At 42.1% G+C, this 20663-nt stretch overlaps 2 protein-coding genes across 12 annotated transcripts in view; both read right to left on the bottom strand.

Annotated features, from left to right (window-relative positions):
* Positions 1–10800, bottom strand: part of LOC117457383 (microtubule-associated protein 2-like) — a 51197-nt gene extending 40397 nt beyond the window's left edge. For 7 of the 8 annotated variants that reach the window (XM_034097447.2, XM_034097489.2, XM_034097479.2 and 4 more), the window contains exon 1: positions 9929–10020. The gene's annotated coding sequence lies outside the window, so the exon portion shown is untranslated. Of the gene's footprint in view, positions 1–9928; positions 10021–10178 lie in introns of those variants that run through there. The other variant, XM_034097455.2, reaches the window with a different exon arrangement.
* A 105-nt stretch (positions 10801–10905) lies between these two features.
* Positions 10906–20663, bottom strand: part of acadl (acyl-CoA dehydrogenase long chain) — a 34075-nt gene continuing 24317 nt past the window's right edge. For 2 of the 4 annotated variants that reach the window (XM_071205068.1, XM_071205070.1), the window contains exons 2-12: positions 19195–19422; positions 15404–15547; positions 15187–15324; positions 14943–15107; positions 14789–14855; positions 13847–14011; positions 13652–13753; positions 13188–13301; positions 12507–12634; positions 12057–12143; positions 10906–11964 (exon numbers count right to left, since the gene is read on the bottom strand). In XM_071205068.1, coding sequence (XP_071061169.1) covers positions 11871–11964; positions 12057–12143; positions 12507–12634; positions 13188–13301; positions 13652–13753; positions 13847–14011; positions 14789–14855; positions 14943–15107; positions 15187–15324; positions 15404–15504 — 1161 coding nt within the window. In that variant the 5' untranslated portion in view covers positions 15505–15547; positions 19195–19422 and the 3' untranslated portion in view covers positions 10906–11870. The remainder of the gene's footprint in view (positions 11965–12056; positions 12144–12506; positions 12635–13187; positions 13302–13651; positions 13754–13846; positions 14012–14788; positions 14856–14942; positions 15108–15186; positions 15325–15403; positions 15548–19194; positions 19423–20663) is intronic. The other 2 variants (XM_034097374.2, XM_034097382.2) reach the window with 1 other exon arrangement.

Raw genomic sequence — 20663 nt, 5'->3', positions numbered from 1 at the left:
TTTACTGGCAGAGAGGGGATGTAGTGGGGAATAAAAAGCTGATGAGGTCACGCTTGAACATATTTAAAAGCAGTCATATTATTCATTATCTAGAATGTCTGAATGGCATATTCGAAAAACGATCTAAGTACATTTCTCATAAAAGGTTCAAAGATGAGGAATGAAGTCAGTTAATAGGAGGACAGAGTAGAACATACAAAATAATATTGGGGGCTTCTTTTACCTCCACTACCGTATATAACATTTACAAAACTTTGGGAGCAATTCTTAATATGTTAGATTTTGCCTTTGCCTTCCTGTCCTGAGCCATTTGTTATCCATGCTGGGTGGAAGTGATGACACAGCGAGAGCGAGTGCAGGTAAATTCCTCTGAACGCGACACCTAGCATCCTCAGCAGTCAGGAAGCCGCCATCACCAGCCCCGCAGCCGAGTGACATGGTCTGCAATGCAACCGACACACTGTCACGTTTGATTTCCACACACACCACAACAGAGCCACGTGCAGACAGAGTGATGCAGTGCAGGCTGAAGCAGACGGAGTTTTGTGTTTTCATTACTCAGATTGTGGATGCAGATTACAGAGTCTGAAGCTCCGCCCCTTTGCGGTTTAGATCACAACTGGTTCACATGTCTGTTGACGGGAATGCCGCCCCTCGCAGGAAATACTTGGGCTCGAGAACATACGAGCTGCTGATGATAAAACGCATTCCGGGTCTCCCGTTTGGAGCTATGCTGAATTAGTGCTGAGAATGGGAGATAAAGGCTGCTGGGAGTGGGGCTTTCTTTTCCCGTTGAGTTGTCATCTGATCTGCTATGGGAAAAAGACACACAAGTGGTGTGTGAACTGCGGGGACATTTGTCACAGTTATTATCACGGCAGCATGGTGTTCCTCAGAGCTATTTGCACTTTTTTCATTATTTCTTTTGGCTCAAATTGGGGTTTTATCACATTACATTTTCTCAGAGAGATTAGGGTACTAAATATTTCTCAAATTGGTATCGTAGTTAATTGAACATTTCACATCCCTAATCTCTTTTTATGCAATAAGAAAAATAGCATTGATTTTATCTTCCTGACAATCCGTTTTCGTTTATAATCCAATTAACTTCAAAAAGGCTTTTCTTTGTTTAAGAGGTTTTGAACTACAACATCAACAACTACTTGAGCGGATGATACAAGCATGAAGAGGAATTTCCACAAGTGTATACCAAAATACACAATTATATGATGTCATACAGGAGCTGCTAATCCAAGCACAATCCCACACACAAGCGGTTTACGGGCAACCACTCCGCCTGAGCAGTGCTCCCACTCAAAGCAGTGGGAGCTAAACTCCAACAACTCTAGAGCTTCGTGTACATCTTGGCTGCTCCATTTGATTAGCTATACAAAAAAGTTTTTAACAACCTACTGGGGGTGATAAACTCATCTGTACGGAAGCTTTCGTGTGAGGCGTCATGCAGAAAAAAGGGGTCTATTAAACTAAGGACCATTGGGGGGGGGGGGGGGTGCAGTGTGTCTGGATTAGGGTGTAGAGGTGACAATGAGCCTGGCAAACCCTCAGGGCACAAGGAGCTCAGGGATTTTTCTCCCTACCATGTAGCGAGCATGGACAGGGGGGCTCACGTCGACCCTCCCCCTGAGGTACAAAGCAGATGGCGGGGGATTAGCATCTGAATGTCGACATGTATATTCACGGAGGGGGTCCCTCTCCTCCTGCTTCCCCACAGGAGATAGGTGAGCTGAGGAAAAGACAGCTCGGGAGGGACTAAATCAATAATTGGCGTCTAATGGCGCGCAGACAAAAGAAGTGGGAAAAGCTGGTGGCTTTAGACATAAAGGATTTCTCAGCAGAAATGGCAAATTACTCAGATATGAGTTTTCTCAAAAGCTACACTTAATGTGAAGGAGGAAGTATGCCAGCCCAGGAGATAGCAATCATGCTTCTGTAGACAGCGGGGATTACATCAGGACATGTACGGAGGGGCGCAGCTTTGATATTTTGGACTTTGAAACACATATGCTGGTATCAACAATGAGCTGACTTCTCTATGAAACATGCGAGGCGTTTTAGTTACTGAGGTAAACCACAGAGGACAGTTTTGCTATTCCTAAAAGGCAAGGAAACCAAACCAATTTGACTGTACAGTCTATAAAACCCATAAAAACACTACAAATAGTAGTTTGTAAGGAAACTGGGGATGTGCCAGGATATACTGTAGCAGGGCATGACTTAGAAAATAAAGACCATGCATTGGGGAATATACACATTTCATTGCTGTTTCCATTAGAAAGGGTTCTAGAGTACTTTGCCTGAATGGCCGTAAACAAACGCTTTAGTATTGTGTCAGGATGCCAAGTCGCTGATTTGGCAGAAAGCCAATCAGTTTCATTTTTTTCCAACAGCATGATTAGTTTAGCTTTATTAGGCTTAATAAAAGTACAATAGGTTATTTGTAGATGGTCAACTTTGCAGGCATCTATAGATGAATGCATTTCTGTGTCTGAGGCTCTGAGCTAAAGTGTTTCAGTTTGTCACCAGCTATTGTCAGCAATAAAAGAGAGATGTTCCTTCCCCAGAGGCCATTCACAAACATCTGTTGATGCTCCAAATAAAGACTCCTTTTTATGCCGTGATTTATGCTCTCTGATTTAACGAGGTGACCCGAGGCAAGTCTTCCCACTCGACAGCCGAAACAACAGGTACAACAAAGAATAGCAATGGAAGAAAATAACAGAAAAATGCAGTTTTCTATAGTCTCCTGCCTGTATCCTCTTACTACAGAGTGAGATAGAGGGTCTCTACACACTGGTGCTCAAAAGGGTCATTCCTTTGAGGGGCTGGTTTCCATGGCAGGGGTTGCCGTGGTGAGGGGGGCCCTTGATGGTTCCAATGGGGGTAGTAGGCACAGTCAACACTTGAAAACAACACAGACAGTTCAGATAGGAGGAAGCTTGTGAATGGAAGTATGAGGGTTGAAGACGCATTATTGTATGTTTATCCAGTATGACCTCCGCCAAGGATAGCATGTGTTTGGCTGGGTTTGTCTGTCTGTTAGCAGGATTACTGACAAAAATACTCTCCTGAATTTCAGGAACATTTGTGGAAGGGTGAAACATGGCCCAAAAAAACAATGCATTACTGTTTGGACCAGATCCTGTGTTAAATTGTGGTTAAAATGGCTAAATACGTCTATGTCATGTCGGAATAATTAGACAAATCTGAGTTTCTGTGTGGCATGAGAATCCCCTTCTATTTGGAAGGACAGCTTGTAAAAAGCTATCATCTTGTTTTCCAAAGCACTGAGAAATGAAATAGAACACATCTTCTAGCGCCTATACAACATTACAATTTAAGGAATGAGTCATCAATCAATTGCAGGATAAAAAAGTGGGACAACACAACTCTGCAAAGCCGAATAGGGTGCCCTAAGTTGATTGGTACATATGCCCTAAATTACATCGTCTACATGTTACATATCTAAGACAGGATGTTGGATTTGCTGGTAAGTCCCTCTTCAGACGGATTCAGTAAAACCCTTCCTGGAAGCTGGCCAGGAGGTCCACTACACACACTCAGCTGCCGTGTTCCTGCAGTCCAGTTAAAAACAGACCCACATGAACGTGATGGGCCATCAATGTGCATCTGTTTCTACGTTTCACACTGGCTTTACAGAGTGTGTGAAGTTCCTATGAATCAGGGGGGGATTTCCATTCATCCAAAATACGGCCCTGACAAGCAGATGCACACAGGAACAAGGATGGATCTTAAGTAAAAGACATGCTCTGGTTTTGTTTAGGAATCCCCAAGCCATGAATCCCTGGAGTCTTATTTCCATAGCAGTGGATTCCTTTATGCATCAGCTGAAAAACACACTCGCATTAAAGAAACCAGAGTCTGTATGTTCTAACAATACTTGGACTTCAACAATGAGGCTCATTGATTCCTCCACTAGACTTCACTCTGTCTACAGCCGTGCGCCGTTTGCAAAAGGATGGGGAGAACACAATCTAGCCGTTTAGCTTGAACATCTGGAAGTCATAAAGGCTCGGCGCTACATAGCTTAGCCGCTACGCTAGGCTAACAGGAGGTCGCTGGCCCATTTAGGACGACGCTGAGGCTCATTAGTGGTTTCCTCCCATCGTTGGTCTGAAAAACCAGACCAATGGAACTGGTGTACACTGCTGCTTTAAGAACATCACTTTGGATACTATAACGTCTTCAAATATTCTTTAAAAATAGATTTTTCCAACATCTTTGACACACAATAATATTGTAGCCAGCTGCAGTTTTAAGAGCTTTTCCGACCACCAGAAACACATTGTTTGTTGTCTCAATAAAAATGGATTTAATTGAAATGCACTGCAAAGCCAATAAAACACTGTAAGGCTTTTGTGTGCTGTTTACATTAAAACAGACGCAGCTGGCTGCATATAGAAACACACGCAGCCATTACATTATCCAGAATATGTCATCAGCCCAGTTGCCTGCATTCTCGGGGGCCAATTAGGGGTGTGAAACCACAGACAGCAATTTAGAGCTGGACTATACAGTATGTCATAATCCCGCTAAAACAGAGAGGCTTACTTCCTGTAATAGCTCTGTGTGAACATTCAGCACTTTTATTCTTGGAATGTGCTTTTGGGCACTACACAAACTGATCTAAATAAAGAAAGCTTTCTACAGGACTCAAATAAGTTTGAGGCACATGGATCAACATGCCGCAGATTTGCTGAACTCAAGCCAAGTGAACCTGCAAACTGTGGTAGGCGGTTTTGCTTTCTTTGTATCTCAGAAATAAACTTCTTTCCTACTCACTCCCTTCTACAGACCTCATGGATTAGCTAACATGGTTACAACACAACTTTGAAAACCAGAGAGTGGCAGAGAATATTATAGATGCCAATACCTGAGGGGGCTTGCCACCGAGTGCAAGAATGCCCTGAATGAGTGTCCTCTCTGTCGAGGGGCATGGTCCGTGAGGGATGAAATGCGACACTGGCTGTCAGAGTTTGTTTGGGAGACTGGGTGCTATTCAGACAAAGAGATTGTCCTGTACCGAGGAGGTCACCGGATCGATCTTCGCGCCTGACAAACGGCGTTTATCAAACTCAATAAACCCAGCAACCTGTTACCTAGAAAATGAACTTAAATGAGGACACACAGGTCTGTATTTTCACAGCTGTTTCAACAACATCTGGACCACAGATTGTGCAAATAACACACATACACTGAACAAAAATATAAATGCAACACTTTTGTTTTTGCTCCCATTTTTCATGAGATGAACTCAAAGATCTAAAACATTTTCTATTTACACAAAATAACCATTTCTCTCAAATGTTGTTCACAAATCTGAAGAAATCTGTGATAGTGAGCACTTCTCCTTTGCCGAGATAATCCATCCCACCTCACAGGTGTGGCATATCAAGATGCTGATTAGACAGCATGATTATTGCACAGGTGTGCCTTAGGCTGGCCACAATAAAAGGCCACTATGAAACGTGCAGTTTTGCTTTATTGGGGGGGTCTGGGGGGGTCCGAAAACCAGCAGTATCTGGTGTGAGGGGTAGGGGTAGGGTTAGGGTAATGTTGTGAATCGAGTGGCCCATGGTGGTGGTGGGGTTATGGTATGGGCAGGCGTATGTTATGGACGACGAACACAGGCCACTCGAATCACAACATTACCCTAACCCTATGTCCTATGTCTGTTTAGGAGACACATTTTTTGCAAATATTTTCTGAGCAAGACATTGACACCTGGCTTGTTCATCCATCCATCCATCTTCTCCCGCTTATCCGTGGTCGGGTCGCGGGGGTAGCAGTTCCAGCAGAGAGCCCCAAATTTTCTTTTCCCTGGCGACATCAACCAGCTCTGACTGGGGGATCCCAAGGCGCTCCCAGGCCAGCGAAGAGATATAATCCCTCCACCTGGTCCTAGGTCTACCCCTTGGTCTCTTCCCAGCTGGACATGCCTGGAACACCTCCCTAGGGAGGCTCTCAGGTGGCATCCTTACTAGGTGCCCGAACCACCTCAACTGGCTTCTTTCGACGCGAAGGAGGAGCGGCTCAACTCCGAGTCCCTCCCTGATGACCGAACTTCTCACCTTATCCCTAAGGGAGACACCAGCCACCCGGCGGAGGAAACCCATCTCGGCCGCTTGTATCCGCGATCTCGTTCTTTCGGTCATGACCCATCCTTCATGACCATAGGTGAGGGTAGGAACGAAAATGGCCCGGTAGACAGAGAGCTTTGCCTTCTGGCTCAGCTCCCTTTTCGTCACAACGGTGCGGTAAAGCGACTGCAGTACCACTCCCGCTGCTCCGATTCTCCGGCCCATCTCACGCTCCATTGTTCCCTCACTCGAGAACAAGACCCCGAGATACTTGAACTCCTTCACTTGGGGTAAGGACTCATTCCCTACTTGGAGTGGACAGTCCATCGGTTTCCTGCTGAGAACCATGGCCTCAGATCTGGAGGTGCTGATCCTCATCCCAGCCGCTTCACACTCGGTTGCGAATCGATCCAGTGAGTGCTGAAGGTCGCAGACCGATGAAGCCATCAGAACCACATCATCTGCAAAAAGCAGTGGTGCAATCCTTAGTCCACCGAACTGCAGACCCCCTCCCCCACGACTACGCCTCGAAATCCGATCCATGTATATTACAAACAGGATTGGTGACAAAGCGCAGCCCTGGCGGAGGCCAACCCTCACCGGAAATGGGTCCGACTTCCTGCCGAGGACCCGGACACAGCTCTCGCTTTGGGAGTACAGAGATTGGATGGCCCTGAGTAGAGACCCCCTCACCCCATACTCCCGCAGCACCTCCCACAGTAACTCCCTGGGAACCCGGTCATACGCCTTCTCCAAGTCTACAAAACACATGTAGACCGGCTAAGCGTACTCCCAGACCCCCTCCAGGATCCTTGCGAGAGTAAAAAGCTGATCCGTCGTTCCACGACCAGGACGGAATCCGCATTGTTCCTCCTCAATCTGAGGCAGAGTCCTGCACGGGTCTGATTTTCAAGACCCGCTCCCGCCCCGCACCCGCGACGTGCAATACCGAACCCGCCCCGCTACCCGCACATATTGCCAATTAGTTCCGCAACCCGACCCGACCCGTCGGCACAAGATCCGCAACCCGACACGAACCCGCATATATATGAGCAGTGAAAACGTGCAATTATTAACACACGCAGTTGCATATTTGTCTCAAAAAGCGTGGGATGTTGGTTATTTTCTCCATCTAGGATGACACAAAAAGCCTCCCAGACGTTGGATTTCACTCTTGAGGAAGTGTTATTGAAAATTCTGTATTCTCCGTAGAGAGCTTCACCTCAGCCATTTAGAATGTGGCGCGCACAGCAGCGGATTGATGCGCTGCAGAGGTTATGATTATGTGCGGTCCCGCGGGGGAGAGGTCTGAGGATTTTAAACATTAAACTAAATTATTATTATTTTAATATATTTATTATGCATTCCTCTATGCCCAACAAAAGGCACTAAAGTGGGCCAGGAAGCAGTGTATGTGTGTGGGGATACTCCACATGCAGGTCAGTGGGACGTTTGGTTCGTGTGAAGAACGTGAATAAGATTAGGTCGCTCTCACAGTCGAGACTTAATCGTGTTTTAAATCACAGTTCTGTCAGCTCCAATTAGTTACCTTGCTTCAAGTGGAGCAGAAGAGGACACATCCTGAGACCCCAAACACCTGTGACTATAGCACTGCACCTCACGCATTAAAGAGATTAAAAATCACCACTTGTATAGCTCATCATGGAATGCATTAAACCAAATGCTCTCATTCACAAACAAGAAGAACTACGACCATTAACCAGCAATCAGACCCAATAAACTGACCTTTACTCCAAACATTGTTCCTACACAATTCCTTAAAGGAAGCACAAGCCAACATGGCATGTCTTCATTTCAGTAGAGCGCAACGTGGGTCTGTGGTTTCAGGATTTTAACGGCACACGTAACCAGAATTGACGTTGGGAAATATACTTAACGTTCCTATGTGGTGCAAGAAAGAGTATTGGGTTTCCCAGTGGTTGAAAAAAGAAAAGAGAAGTGGCTAAATGTATGGCTCACATAATTCACAGAAGTACACCAGAACTGAATTTGAGATTTAAATAGGGGGTACTCTTGTAGCATACGTGCGTAAACACACAGATATAAACCCAACCTGTTGTTTCATGACTAAGGTATTTTCAATGAATGCACCAGTGATTAGACACAGCCCAATCTGGCCTGGTATAGGAAACAGGAGAAGTAGGTGAAACTGAAAGACTGTAATGCACTTTGTCAACCTCCATTTGGCCCGAGCCAAGAAACACATAATCTAGGTTTAAATGGGCGAGGATTAATTACATGTGTTGTCGTATGTCGTTCTTTCTGCCCATTATTTACAATGAGATGTGGTTAATTGAGACCAACATCCTACCAAGATTTACCCTAAATCAATAATCAATAGAAGCCTCTCACACACTAAAGGGAATGTGATTTAAAACTCCTACAAGGAAAATGCATTGGGAAAACGGTAGGAATATGCATTTTAAAGATTGTCTTTGGTTATCGCTGCAAGGCCGGCCCACTAATTGGTCATTTTGGTCTTAGATTTCATTGGTCGATAAGTATTTTGTTGGTTTTGTTCATGCTGTATGACTTGTTTTAAAGACATCTCTGGTTATCACAATATAAAAAGTGAAGCTGTAGATTTAATGAAATAATTGATTGGTAACTTTTGCCTTTTTTAAACCAGAGCCTCAAGTTTTTAAACCTCAAACCAAGACGAAAGCTCTCTGAATGCAGGCATGAGCTGCAAATACACCTGTTTTCAAGAAAAATACGCCAACACTTACATTGTTTAATCTAATTTGATGTAAATCCAAACTGACCCCATCATGAACCAAGTGAGAACTCAAAATCCAACATCTACAGCTTTCATTATATTCCATGCCAGGGGTCTTTTGAGATAGCAATAGGAATGTGCTTATACAAAATCTGGAGCGCAGTTTCATGTGAACGTTAATTCCTTTTCATATAAAGGAATGTTTTTACATTCAGGGAAATCTACAGCTTCTCCTCTGCATGTGGAGGCTGAGGTGACACTGAAAGGAGGCAGTTTTGGAGCAAATCCATGCTTAATGGAAGTCTGGACATCTTTTGATCATTATCTATGGCTGAATATTGGTAATAAAAGGAACCATGAGGAAAGGACCTCCATTATAGCCAGCAGATGGAGAGTTAGGGTTTGTGATAAGGTGGCTCGGAATAATTGCAATCAATTTAATCGAATTCAACACAGGAAGGTTTTCAAATGCATGTTTGACTATGTACATCCAATGCAAGTCATGCCACCTTTTTGCTGATGCAAGCTGGTAAGGACTGCAAGGGCAACCCTAGCAGGAGAGATGCCAACTGCAAGAACATAAGCCGAATATATATAAGGATGCTGGGGAAATGATCTCCCCCCTACATGTTAAACCCACTGTCTCTGCTCACAGGTTGGTACTGCAGTGGAAACCCGGGGGGCTGCACGGGTTTCAGCACCATACAGGCGTGGACCAGAACAAAAGGCGCAGCCGGGTGCTGCAGCGGAGAGAGGCGAGCCGGTACGCAGCGACACACACCGCAAATAAACTGATTTCAACACATTTCTTATACGTGAATACAACCGTCGCATTCCTCCAAACATATTAACCAGAAAGCACATAGGTAACACACACCTTGTCTAGCATTGATTCACACCTCAAAATGCACACATTGCTGTGCATCACACCATGACGCGCAGCTAAAGATGGGTGCCACATTGATTAGACACTTTTAAAGTAACCTCGTAAAAAAACCCTCCGAATTCATTTAACAATTATAAAGCCGTTTTTGTCAACACATGATAAACAAAGAGCTGCATCTCTTACCTGCAGGTTCAGGCTGCTCAGCGGCACTAATACACTTGTGTGTGCGCAGAGCTGTGGTGACAATGAGCCGGGCCCTCTGACCCCTCCCCTCGCACGTTAAGCTATACCGTAAATGCAGCAGTATGGGCGCACGGGGTTTTGTGGCTGCAACATGCATGACATGCACTCTCTCAATGTGATTTAAGTACATTTATGCAACATGTTTGAAACAACAAAGGCATGCACAGAGTTGGTCATTAAACAGCCATACATGTGAAATGCTGCTTCATCATTAAGAGACGTCTCTGTGATGAGCAGAAAGGGATGTCCGCATTGGAAGATGAGTGCAGAGCTGAAGGCACTGGGGTGTGGCTGTTGCTGAGGAAACATGGAAAAGAAGGGAGGGAGAGGGAAACGTGGATGTGATGCCAAGGGGAGAGTGGGTAAGGAGGGGCAGGGGAAGGCAGAAAGAAGGGGGGAACTAGAAGAGGAGATGGGGGTGTGAGGGGGAGATGCATCAGTGAGCAGTAGCCGCACTTCTCTCCCCCCCAGGTGAGGCGGGTGGGGATGCTGCCTCCTCAACTGGCAGAAGTCAGACTGGCATGCTGTGCATCAAACACCATATACACAAACACATGAGAATACAAATTGTATATCATTTAAAAGCTACTAGAATGAGATGATGTAATATACAACTAAAACAAATATGCGAGTCATATTCAACAGTATGTGCTGCAAATGGAATCAAATGGTTATTTCCCTGGAAGTTTTGTGGATGCTTTTACTGCCACCTACTGGTGGAAATGAGACAATGCACAAAGGGTGCTGATGCTGATCACATTCCTCACACATTCATCTCAACTTTAATCTTTAATTAGTTGCAAAAATAATAATATAATATCGGTCCAAGGTTATTTTCATTGTTGACACAAAGGAAGAGAGTTCTAATTATGACATTGTTAGATATTAGTACGACATATTGGACACACAAGCAACTCTTAACACATAAAAGTGGCAACGTTTATTTAAATAATTTCAAGTTAAAGGTGGGGTAGGTACGTTTCAGAAACCGACTCGAGATACACTTGTTGTTATATTCCATGGAATGCTCTTAACATCCCGATAGCAATGAATATCTGAAGTGCTTTGACAAAAAATCCATAAAAAAATGTCATCTGTAGAAGCCGTAATACTGTAAAAAGTACAACCAATCCGTTTAGCCGGCCCGGCTAATTATTTCAATATCTGAATTTTCTCAGTAATTCAGGTTATTAAGGTTTATTTGAATAAGTGTTTTATTTGTGAGAGGTAGAAAGGCTTATTTTTTTTTTTGTTATGATCCGTTTGACCAGGGAAGTCTGCTACAGTAACATTGTTAATTTAATGTATTATTTATGTGAAGAAAAAGGGGATGCTGCTATCTTCTGATAAATGCAAGTGCTTATTAAGTCAATTTATTTGACTTTAATGTATTACATTTTTACGTCACAGTCTAGCTTTTTGATTACCTGTGGTGTTTGAATTCCCTACACACTTTTTCATATTTAAAGGTGGGGTAGGTAAGTTTGAGAAACCGGCTCGAGATACACTTTTTGTTATATTCCATGGAATGCTCTTAACATCCCGATAGCAATAAATATCTGAAGTGCTTTGACAAAAAATCCATAAAAAAATGTCATCTGTGAAAGCCGTGGCTCTGTAAAAAGCACGACCAATCATCTGAGCCAGCCCGGCTAAAATAACTGGATGGCCTACCTGCCTGTCAGCCTTCCATCTGTGCACAAACTCGTGCCCTCTCGTGCCCTCATTGGTCATGTGCGCGTTCGTGTGTGTTGGAGGAGGGGCTCTGTAAGGAAGTGGCAGATTTTTTCCGGTTGTGTATTTTCAAATTCTAGCGCACTCGGGCTGGTTCCTCCAAAATGACCTACCCCACCTTTAAGTCAGCATCTACTAACGCAATCAACTACTTCTGGTTAACAATGGTGCGGGCAATGAGCTCTTTCATGATCTCATTGGTGCCTCCGTAGATGGGCTGAATACGAGCATCGACAAACGCCCTGGAAAGACAGAGAGACTAGTTCAGCACCTTGTGGCATACCTACAATACAAACAATGTGACATTATCCCCAGAAGGTCATGTGACACTTACTTGGCGATGGGGTATTCCCACATGTAGCCCCAGCCTCCGTGGAGCTGCAGGCACTGAGTGGCCACCTTGTTCTGCAGGTCAGACGCCCTGGAGAAGACAAAAGTGATGGTAGCAACTAGGGCTGCACGATTTGGGGAAATAATCTAATTGCGATTTTTCTGAAAGATATTGCGATTTGCGAAGTTTATTGTAAAATGCGGCCGTATCTCCGGCTAGGAAGGTCGTATCAACATGCTCCCGTCTCTAGCACCCCCGCAGCCCGAGCTACGAGTGAAAGAACTAAACTTACATGAAACTTCCGTTGGGTTGCTTTAAAGTCAAGCTTCAGTTTCAGATTCACCCTGTAATGGATGTACCTACTATCATGGGCCACTTCTGATTGGTTAACAGGCCTAGTAGCAACATGATCCAGTTTGTGCCTGAAAAGTGAGGTAATGCAGACATTCTCACCAGTATTTGGCCATGGAGGCTGTGGCGGCGTCGAGGCGTTTCTCAGAGTGCAGCAGAAGGCAGTTATCTACGAAGGCTCGGCCCACACAGATCTCAGTTTTCAGCTCTGCAAGCTTGTGTTGCACAGTCTGTGGAGTCCAATCACATCCAATGATATCATAATCAGAGGATCTCATTTATTCAGATACATTTGACAGTTGCTCCAAGTTTAGAATGAAATACAAATAAGGATAAATAAATACAAAAATAGTATATTTTCATATGTAAAAATAAAAAGTGAAAGTAAAAAATGCAATAAAAATTCAATACAAAGAAATTGTCAAAAAAACACAACAAATGCTACATTATTTCTCAAAGATAAAATACAATAGAGAAAACTATATTTTATAATTCAAAATGTACTGAAAAATATAGCATTAATATAACAATATATGGATTAGTATTAATAACATTAACTCTACTAAAGAAAATAAATCTGCTTCTAAGGAAAAATGCAAAAAAATAATATTAGCAGGTAAAAAAGCAAATATTTTAGTTTGAAGTATTATGAAGGGAGCTTAAACATAAGCGTAATAAGACCATGACAAAAATATCAACTTCTGAAATCTTTGGACATCAAGCCACAACTAAAACAATGAATCCCACACAGATTATAATATAACAAAACGTTGTTATACAGACCTGTAGGTGAGCGATGGTCTTTCCGAAAGCCTTCCTCTGCATGACATAGTTCCTGGTTTCCTCAAACATGAACTCACAGCTCGCGATGGCCATGCCAGCGATGGCCAAACGCTCCTTTCCCGGAAAAATTATAAAATTATTCACCATGAAACTAACCGGAAACATTTAATGGTTTACTCGAGCGACTGTCAACGATTAGTAAAGCACAAGGCAAAGAGAAAGATTTGAAATGCCATTATATAGAACAAATTAATTATTATTATTGGATTTGTCATTCCAAATGTTATTTTATTGTATTATTGTTTGTATTTTGGGGATGATCATGCTTTAGTTTGTGCACCCATGACTACTATATTTGTATTTCTTTGATTTTGAGAAAATTGTAAAAACTTGAAGATCCTCAGGCAATGGTTTGAGTTATAGGATTATTGTTAGAATGTAAGCGGATTCATGGAGTAGTTCACCTGGGGCAGTTCATTCATCAGGTAGTAGAAACCCTTGTTGACCTCCCCTATGAGGGCGTCCGCAGGGAGCCGTACATCCTCAAAAAACAGTTCGGCTGTGTCCTGTAAAAGAGTGACGACAAAATAGTTAGAAGGCAGAATCAGTGTCGCTTTGCCCCTGATGCTAGATCTTCCCCAACCCTTGAGCTCCAGCACCTGGGCCTTCAGACCAATCTTCTCCAGCTTGCGTCCCTTCTGGAAGCCCTTGGTGCCGTTCTCCACCAAGAACAGACTGATGCCGTGCGCCGCCACCTTCGCCTCGCGGTTCGTCACGGCAACCACCACCACCAGGTCGCACATCCAACCGTTACTGATTAACACCTGGAAAAGACCTCAAGGTGAAGTTGAGATGCACGGACAGTTTATGCTTTAATGACTCTTTCCTAGTCCTGTGGCGGTATCAGACTAAGTGAAGTTAATCCTGATACATCGGAGGGCTCTCTCGACAAAAAGCCAGTGGGATTTCTCCGTTGGATTTTGGAATATTGAAGAAAATAAGTCAAAAACACACATTTATGATACTTACACGTTTGGTCCAGCAGGATAATCTCCACATATTAACACCACTATAATAATTTAGAAGCGTAAATGCAATCTCCAGCAGTAAATAGCTAGCATTGGGGATATAAACGGAATACATCCCGGTTGCATGGCACTACGTCAACACGCTAATGAAGCTAATGATGGCTAATGTTTGGTGTAGCTAATGGTTCCTTGTCTCATTTAAACTGCTGTTTTTTGGACACGTAAAAGCTTTGGACGTTTACCAGTGGGATGTTTACTGACATATTTTATGTTATCAAACTGTGTTAAACACTGACCCTTTTTCAGGTATCTAACCCAAAACCAATTCCAAAAACCGTTGATTTACTCATAGCTTATATGTTGTATCTTTTAATATGTTGTTACCCCTAACGACATGTGCAAGATTATGCCTTGAGGAATCTCTAATGAGATATGAATCAATATTTGTTGCTGCATTGCCTATAACTTCTTCTGAAATATTTTCAGGAACATATTTTGGTGCACCGTGTTATATTCTCATCATGTGGCATAACATGGTTATCAAAAATCACAATCATTTCACAATTCGGTTACCTTGTTGCCATTGAGGATCCAGTCACTGCCATCCCTCTTAGCGTATGTCTTCAGACCTTGAAGATCACTGAAAATAAAAAGATGGCGGGTCATCAAAGCTCCTCACAAACCTCATGTGGTTGTTTAGAAAAAAAAGAAATGCCGAAGACCTTACCTGCCCGCTCCTAGCTCCGTCATGGCGATAGCGCTGATGCATCTCCCAGCAGTCATCTCGGGGATGAAGCGTTCAATGTGTTCCTTGCTCCCATAGTTCGATATGTAGGGCATGATAATGTCAGAGTGCAGTAAGAAACCTGGGCCTGAGCAGTTGGAGTACATCCTGGAGGACAAACGAATAAAGACATTTGAAAAAAAGTTTGATTTCATTATTCAATCATTTCATTTTTAAATCAACGTACTGCTCCTCCCACAAGACAGCCGCAGAAAACAGGTCTGCTCCGATGCCTCCGTGCTCCTCTGGGATCATAACTCCCAGCATGCCTTGCTCACCAGCTTTCTCCCACACCTCCCTGCTCACCTGACCGGCCTTCTCCCACCTGGCACAAGGAGACAACATTTAGTAAAGTGGAAATACTTGACATACAGTACCTGGGTCTGTGCCACGCTTCCCCCTACTCTGAGTGGTATGGAATCACATCCTCTTGAAAGAAGCGCCGGACACTTTGTCTGAAGATGTCATGGTCCTCGTTGAAGATCCGCCGGGTTCCGATGTCCATCAGGGACTTGGCGCTGGACGTCTCTGGACGGGTGTGCTGTTGCCTAGGTGGAATTTCAGTAAATGCAACCAATCATCAATCATTTTAAACACATGAGAAATAAAAGGTACTTTATTTGTTGTCTAAGGGTGGGGGGAACAGCATTCACAAACTTTAAGATTAACAGGCTATTCCTTTTTTCTTGAATTAAGACTGAAACGCTTAATCATTATCAAAACTATTTCAGACCCCCATTTTTGTTGATCCACTTATTGATTAATCGACTAATCATTTCAGATCCTGTCATTTGTTGAATTAAAACTAGAATAATTACTTTAAAAATACTATTACACTACTCAATACAATTATAACAGAAGTTATATATATTCATTTATATAAAGCAATCATGATATTTTAGCAAGTTTACATTCAATGTTCCTGAACAAAAAATATCTAAATGAACTTACCTTAAGTTGTCACGAGTACAACATATTAAAAAGAGACTTGGTCAAAGGTCATAACCCAGTTTGAGTTGATTACGTTAGATTACAATCAATTAATATAAAGTAAATATTAGTGTATTCAGGGTTCCTGCCGGTTTCGCCAACTCAAATGTAAGACTTTTTAAGACCTTTTTAAGACCACTTTGAATAGAATGTAAGACCTATTTCACGACAAGAAAGTATGAACGAAAATTGCTATGAAAGAAGAAATACGTCCAATAATTAGTAAATGAACAAGTAAATGTGTACATGTTCAACATAAGAACAATGACTGAACATAACAGCATAACAGTACAGAACTGTGTTAGCGTGTTAGACACAAAGTGTGTGTGTGTGTCTCTGTGTGTGCTTGTGTGTGTGTGTTAGGGCTGTGCAATTAATCGTATTTTAATCGCAATTACGATTTTGGCCTGCCACAATTACGAAAACAACATAATCGAAAAAAACGATTATTTTTCTTTGCTAGGTTGTGACAGTGCACTACAACATATTTGATCTAATTAATTTGAGTCTAATTCATTATCATATTTATATATGTTTAGTAGCTTGTGGAAGTGCGCTCAAATATTTGTTGATTGATTGTTTATTGGTATTTATTATTTTGATATTATTTATTTAAATGTATAATTTATTTAATTTATGTTTTTATTGGTTTTTCAGTTGAATTATACGTTCAGGGTAATCAACAGTTAAAAAGATACTGTTCAAATTATTATTTATTTGCTGTATGAGAGAGTAAAACAAGAGCTATATTCAGAGCTCTGCTGCCTTAGCTACAATCTTTCATCGTTGCTGTTGTATGATTGGTGTTTAACTACGGTATTTAGCGTCTACAGCACCTCCGCTTTTAGAGTTGACGTAGACCCAAACGTCGCCCGGAGGTCCCCCGGTGTTGTTGCGGGAGCTGCTGTACTAGCTAACTCTGCAATAGCTAAAGCTGCGTTAGCAAAAGAAACGCTCATTTATTTTGCAAAAGGTGCAGCGGGCTTCAAACACGTTCCCCTCAACTGGTTTCAACCAAGCACTAAATTCGATGTTTTCCAACCAAATACGGTTGAACTTACCCATATTTATTTGTAAGTAGATTCGAAGATACATGAGTTTCTGACTGCCGCTAGCTGAAGCTTTGTTGCTAGGTTACTAGCTCGGTGTTCTCCGATAAGGGGCAGGGGGAAACAAAGTTAGTGATTACTGGTTCCATGTTGATTTATTTCAATATAAATTGTTGGGGGAAACTGAAAGGCTATAGAGAACCGCAGTGACGCGTCCTAAAACCCGGAAGTAAACTTCTTCCGGTTCCTTCGTCAAAAACGCAATGCAATTTCTCCATAGGATTTTGGAAAATAGCTCGAAATAAGGTCTGTGGTTGACACACATTTAAGAGAGGGATCACGTTTTGTTCAGCCAGATAATCTCCACATGTCAACCCTACTTTTATAATTTTTGAATCATAAATATATTCGCCAGAAGCAAAATGCTAACGTTATGCTATAAACGAACTACAAGACTACAAGCTAGTACAGCAGCAGGGTCGCACGATTTACGACTCACGCCAATTTAAGATCGTGTCAACTGACTTGCACTGAAACTGCACTTTGAACACTTTAAATATATTATTAACATTTTTAAACTGTATACCCCGGTTATCTAGGCCCTTTTTTTGTTTATTTAATGTATACCACGTTTATCTAGGCCCTTTTTGTTTTGTTTTATGTATAGATGTCACACTGTGGGAAACGATATTTCTGGATGTATAACACATGTAGAATTTTTGACAATAAAGCTGACTTTGACTTCAAAACTTCATTTTAGCCACACTGAATTTAACTAGAAGTCATGGCTGTCAATGACCAGTCTGATATCGTTTTACAAAGATGACAAGAAGAGTGTAGATAGAGGAGAGAACCACTACAGGACACGTACAACAGTGCAGCCTAGATGAACCCTACCGTAGATTACCCAACACAAATACTCTGGAGCCGCAACTGCCGACCCGTATTGCGCATGCGCAGATCTAAAATCCAGTAGAAATTATAAAAAAGTAAAAGTCTGCTGCTTATTGTTCTACTAGGCCAAAATAGAGTCAAAGAGTATATGAGAGTGAGTGTGTTAATTAATATATTTGGCAATTTGGAGTAAGTCTGTAGATTTGTTTGTATCTGTGTGTTTCATGTAGGCCTCTCACGATAATTAATTTTGTTGGATACATTTTCCCGGAAATGATTGCGATAAACGATAATATTGTCGGCACCGTTGTATGACCATTTTAGACCACTGACATAATGATAATATATAATAATAATTCAAGTACATCCTTTCAAACTGCTAGTCACATCCTCATGTAAATGGCAATTTATAGAGTTCATTTTTATTTATCAAACCATAAGTCAATTATTTGCTTATCGCCACAGGCAGACAATAAAACAGTGGAAACAAACATGTGTTTGACATTCATTAGTGAATGAAACATTGTGCCCTTTATAGTCTGTATCCAATATTGTGTATTTGTATAATATTGTATATATATGCTAAGGTCCCGCTGCTGACACGATAGCAGTCATTTCGTGTGCATATGTAATTAAACCCATGATATCAAAATCTCACTCCAGCCAGGTACCCAAAGTTGGCAACCCTGTTATAGTGTCGGTGAGTAGTGATAGCAAGAGTACCGTTAACCTAGAGTTAATTTATTCACATTAATTCCCATCAACAAATCCATGTTATGTGTCACATGAAATCTTTATTACAAATAATACACACCAGAAAACACAGAAATAAACATACAGTATAGGCTATAAAAAATTAAAGGGATAATTGGGAAGGCATTACAAATGTAAATATATTTTAAATAAAACAATCCCACCACCACAGGTATCTACAGGAGAAGAGGGAATTCTCTCCACAAAATGTGAATGCCCACGCGGAGAATAGAAATGCAGTCATGCGGCTGCATTAGCCATCTTCGCCATCCACAATTTCAGCTGCACTGACACCCCCTGTCAGTGGAAGAAGCCAAAGGCAGCTAAACGTACGCATTCAGTGAGGAGCTATTTCCTCCAACCAATAACTCATTCAACCCGCTGACAAGAGAGCCCACCTCCGAAAATCGTGACTGGCTGAGGGACAGACTCTGTGGCAGGTTCTCAGGAATTTCTTGGCTTCTCTCCCCCGAGCCAGAAGAGGAACACTACAGCTTGGAAACACTTACTGTTCCTGAAATTATCAAATCTGTTGGGCATCAGGGATGTGAGGCAATTGTGGCAAGCATGGCATTGTCTGAGGAGCAACAGAGGGCAATTCAGGTGGCTACCACTGGTCAGCGAACCAACCCAAACTGGCATTTGTTCAGGAAAGGAAAGTTGACTGCCAGCAACTTTGGAGCTGTCCTGAGGTCAAAGCGTGTGACTGCTTCCCTTATTGCCAGGGCTTCACCTCACTGCAAGAAAGAAGAAGAAATTGTGAATCGTTTTTAATTTGCATTTACTCGCCTTTGCAATGTTGTGGTTGTTAGAGTGTTAGGTTTCCTGTCAGCTCGTCTGTTGGGAAGATATAAAATATTAGTTTCATGGAAGTCACACCGTCACATATAAGAGCATTAAGACATACAGTACATCGGCTAAAACAAAACATCTAAAGATATAACCTTGCACTTTGATAAGTCTCGTGAACATTTTCACTATTTTGAAATTTGTATAGATCAAAATTGAACTAAAGAAATAAAGGTAGATTAATCCATATTGAAAATAGGTGTCAGCTGCTACACTAATTATAATAGTTATATTTCTTAATTAAGATAAGATATTACTTTATTGATCCCAATTTGGGAAATGTTTGTGTTGCAGCAGCATAACAAGAAAAACAAAATATAAGTTATTATATATACAAAAGTATGTGAGGGATGGAATATAAATGTAAAATGTGATTTTACGTCCAAGAGAAGCTATGGAGCAGAGAGTTCTCTGCCAGGCAGAGGTGATTTTTTATTAGTTCAATATGTCAAACTGATTTCCCTGACTACAATCTTTAGTTACATGGTGAAACATTATGCTGCTTGTACTATTTAGACTTATCATATAAGCCACACAGGTTTTAATAGGATGTATTCATTATCTTTACTTATGTTGCGGTCTTTTCAGCAGCGCCATCTCTAAAACGGCGATACAGTCACTACCCATCATTTAAATTTCACCGTGAAATGGACAAAAATGTAACGTCAGCTTACCTCATGGCACCATGGGCGGCGCCAGGATTTTTGTGCTGCAGTAGCTTTGCAGTTGCTATATGACAGCACGGCGTTGCTAGTTAATTTTCAAAATAAATAAACAAACAATACCAGTGGGCCAAGCACAAGCCTGTTTATATTATATCACCGCTATTCAAGATCATTCTTTCACACACATACGGGTATTGGGCCGAGGGCGACACCGTACTTCCGGTATCCGCCGTTTTACGCAAGGTGCAAGCAGGCCAAGGGTTTAGCCATACACAGTCTAGTGTTGCTAAGCTTCCTGTACTGAATATCATAGTCTATTGCCTTAATCAATATCTAGTCAACTCTAAAATACCACATATATGCAATGGCATGATAATATTATTGTGACAAGTGGGGTATTCACCTGGTGTTTCCAGAAATTAGACGTAGATGCAGCCAAAATCGACGCAGTCTGTAAAGGCAAT

This window comes from Pseudochaenichthys georgianus, chromosome 2 (genome assembly GCF_902827115.2).
Source record: "Pseudochaenichthys georgianus chromosome 2, fPseGeo1.2, whole genome shotgun sequence".
NCBI classification, from domain to species: Eukaryota; Metazoa; Chordata; class Actinopteri; order Perciformes; family Channichthyidae; genus Pseudochaenichthys; species Pseudochaenichthys georgianus.
The sequence above is the reverse complement of the archived record's forward strand: the minus strand, read 5'-3'. Positions and strand labels throughout refer to the sequence as shown.